Here is a 3,682-nt window from a genome sequence, read left to right as displayed (position 1 = left end):
TCAGTAAAGAAATTTTTCCTAATAACCAATCTAAACCTCCCCTGGTGCAACTTGAGGCCATTTCCTCTCGTCCTATCACAAGTTACATGACAGAAGAGACCAGTACCCACCTCACTACAACCTCCTTTCAGGTAGTTGTAGAGAGCGATAAGGTCTCCCCTCAGCCTCCTTTTCTCCAGTCTAAACAACCCCAGTTCCCTCAGCCACTCCTCACAAGACTTGTGCTCCATGAAAAGATAAAACAAAACACAGGTGAAGTTTGTAATAGTATCTGTGCCTTCGTTTAAATCACTACCACTGCAGGTAAAACCATCATCCAAAACCAGGGTCACTGATATGTCTAGTAAACACCATGGCTAAGCAGGAGTCCAGATCCATCACCTCTTCATTTGTATAAATAATACACAATTGATATATACTGAAATACAAGATAAACCTTTGCTAGACCACCATTATATCACACCATGGTTACAAATTTGTAGCCACAAGCCTCCTGTTCCCAGCCTCAAGGACTGCTGTACCTCCCAACACACAGCTCCATTCTAGAAGTTTTCAGACTTCATTCTTAAGCCCCAAACAGACACAGGTAAGGCTCTTGGTTATGCTTTTGAGCCAGCCTATTGTGGAAGTATTTGATGATGCAGAATGGATTAAAAAAATAATAGTAACAATTTAGTTGTATACACATTTTGAAACAGAAGTGGAATGTCAGGTCCAAAATTACTGGATGCTCATGAAGAAGCAGGACAAATTTTTCAAGCTTGTTACCTAAGCTCAGAATATACGTAAGGGAATTTGTGTTTCAGGAGGCAATCCTGTCCTGTCAGCCCCTGGCTGCACATCACTGTTTAAACTGTTCTGACACATTTAGAAACTGAAGTTCACCGAGATGGGGCTTGGTCATACTGGTAACAGCTCTTGTAGCTGTATGGCTCATTTTGGTATGGCAAAACAAAGCAAGCTAGGTGAGGGTGTACCTGAAGTATAACCAAACAGGTGCATTTTAATTCTACCAGCAGAACTGCTCATTAATGGGGGAGGGGGACGGGGGGGGACAGGGACACAACAAATTTTTGCCACTTCTACATGGGGAAAAGTTTTAACATTCAGGCCATTTGATGAAGTAGGGTTTCTTATACTGAAACCCATCAAGCAGGACATTTCCCCCTGGCCATTATATTCATTATCAATGACGTATACAAGCAGGTGAGAGTTCCGGGCCCTTGAAACAGCGGTTTAAGAAAAAAAAAACCCCACACAAAAAAACCAACACACCACTATAGGCCTGAAACTGCCAAATTCCACCATGTCACAACAACAATCATTCACAGATTTGATTTTTCATCTCCACATGAATCTCTAGTGACAAAGTAATTCACAGCTAAAACTTTCCAGGTGAGAGAAAAAGTGTGTCTTGCTTCCCTAGGTACCTCTAAAAATCACAGTTACACTTTTAAGTCAATTGGTAGCACATGAGACACTTTCAAATTAATTTTATAACCACTAGAGAAATGCATCCTGAAACGGAGGTTACCTTGATGAAACTACTCTCATTGCCCTGTAGCACTGCAGTAGACAACCATTGATCTTCTACATTTAACTTAATTAAAGCAAACCCTCTGACTCTAAAGCATACATCAGGACTAGATGGAGATCGGGATGAAAGGATCACATGCCTCCCAACCCATCAAACTATTCTTTACAAGTTTGAAAGGGGAAGAGCAATCAATACCATCAGCATTAACATCACTCAGCCCTTCTACTATTGTATATAATTAGGATCTAGAATACAATCCATGGCAGACACCATACATATAAAGCTACCTGTTCTTACATAAATAAAAATTAAATAACTTCGAATAAGAGTTCACTCTGTCAGATGGGGAACACCAACAACTTTAACATGCAAAGCAAGCAAACTAAATGTAAGTGTAAAGCAACACATAATAAGTGCTCTACAAAATTAAGAGAATATGCAGGATGCAATCTTTCAAACACAGCAAGTATGATGCCTTGGGTCGGCTTGAAAAAGCAGAAGGATTAGGAGTACCTGGTTTACTAGAAAATATACACAACACTGACACATCTACCTCCTGGTACTCCCAAGCCATTTCTTTTTCATTCCCGTGTTACCTTGTCCTTTTTATTTTCTCTCCTACAATACACATGCTCGTTTTTCTTTCACTTTCTGTATGTATGTGATGCTCTCTAGTCTTGACTTCACAAAAAAAAAATCACCTCAGAATTACATCTCTACACCAAGAAGCACATGAGAATGAAAACTTAAAATCTAAAAGAATTTAAAGCAGCCAAGTGCATACTTGTACCAACTGAGAAAGATTTTAATGGAATAATGACATCATTTGGCTCAATTCGTTCCAACTCTCAGAGGATACAAGTGCCTTTTGCGTATGTTCCAAGACATCAACTGCAAGTGTTATGGTGGTCTTATTTGCACACTTTTATCCTCTGAACAAGAGCACCATATCTCAAGTGTTGTGCAGATTTCTGGGGTTTTATCAGTAAAACAGGACCAGCATCTTGTGATCAATGAAAAAAGAAAGATAAACTGGGCAACTGTTCAGTGAGAAACACACACACATTAATTCATTAAGTAACATAAATCAATAAACAGCTTGACTGATTAAATATAAATTAAGACAACATCTGAAGACATATAAATCACACGTGTATTTTAACTGTGCTTTACAGTTAAAACCGCAACTAGAGAGAAGGCTTTAAAGCACAGAGGACCACCTTTATCTGCAACGTTCCCAGACACCACTTAGGAACTAGGTTTTAAGGAAAACACCATCAAGTTTTAAAAGCTATAGTAAACACACACCACACCATGTTCACCTTCTGGCTTAAAGCATTTACCCAAGACATTACACTCAAATTATGTTATTTAAAAAAGCACATCTGTACATTGCTCACAGCAATTTCTTCTATTGTAATTAGCGATACTTAAGCCCAGAGAAGCTGGAGAAGTCCGTTTGCATATCTGTAACAATCCCGAGGCCTGGAAACCCCTTAAGCTTAACAACTACTTAGTTCTCACAGCAGTGAACTCCCTCACACTTGGGAAATTACCATCGCTGGCTGCAGCCTCATCGCTGGCTCCAACCTACCAGAGATAACAAGCAGAGACACCAGTAGTGCTGACAAAACCATGCTGCTCCCACCTCTGCGCCCCACTTTAACCGTTTATAATTCCCCCCCCACCCCCGCGTCAGACGTCAGTGGAGTTCCATTTACGAACCTACACTAAAAAATAACAAAAAAAAAGCTAAAGCTTACCAGCCAGACCTGCCACCTCCTCAGCGCAGTCGCACCGGTGCGGAGCCGGGCACAGCTTCTCCCCCAACGCCGCAACGGGCAGCAGCCAAACCGGCGGCCCTCACAGCGCCACTCTGCCCCAGAAACTCCCCCAGCCCCCCCGAAGGCAGGCACCCCCCTGTCCCGGCGTGGCGGAGGAGCGGGCCTGGCCGGGTCCCCGCCACTCACTTGCCCTCCTGGCAGTCGTAGAGAACGATGGAGTCGTCGTCGCTGCTGGAGATGACGGTCTCGCCGTTGGGGCTGAAGTCGAAGCAGTTGATCTTGTCCGAGTTCTCGCGGAAGACCTTGGCCACGCGGAAGCTCCGCAGCACGTTGTCCGTCAGCTTCATCCCGCCGCCGGGCC

General features: G+C 42.9%; 1 protein-coding gene across 1 annotated transcript in view; it reads right to left on the bottom strand.

Annotated features, from left to right (window-relative positions):
• The window catches only part of WDR82 (WD repeat domain 82), a 17,022-nt gene extending 13,346 nt beyond the window's left edge, over positions 1 to 3,676 (bottom strand). The window contains exon 1 of the mRNA XM_010573017.1: positions 3,508 to 3,676. Within this exon, the coding sequence (XP_010571319.1) occupies positions 3,508 to 3,668 (161 nt within the window). The 5' untranslated portion in view covers positions 3,669 to 3,676. The remainder of the gene's footprint in view (positions 1 to 3,507) is intronic.
• Between the last annotated feature and the right edge of the window lie 6 nt (positions 3,677 to 3,682).

The sequence above is a fragment of the Haliaeetus leucocephalus genome, unplaced genomic scaffold (assembly GCF_000737465.1).
Source record: "Haliaeetus leucocephalus isolate CR32 unplaced genomic scaffold, Haliaeetus_leucocephalus-4.0 Scaffold2, whole genome shotgun sequence".
NCBI lineage: Eukaryota > Metazoa > Chordata > Aves > Accipitriformes > Accipitridae > Haliaeetus > Haliaeetus leucocephalus.
Note: the sequence above shows the minus strand (reverse complement) of the source record. Positions and strands in the feature narration are given on the sequence as shown.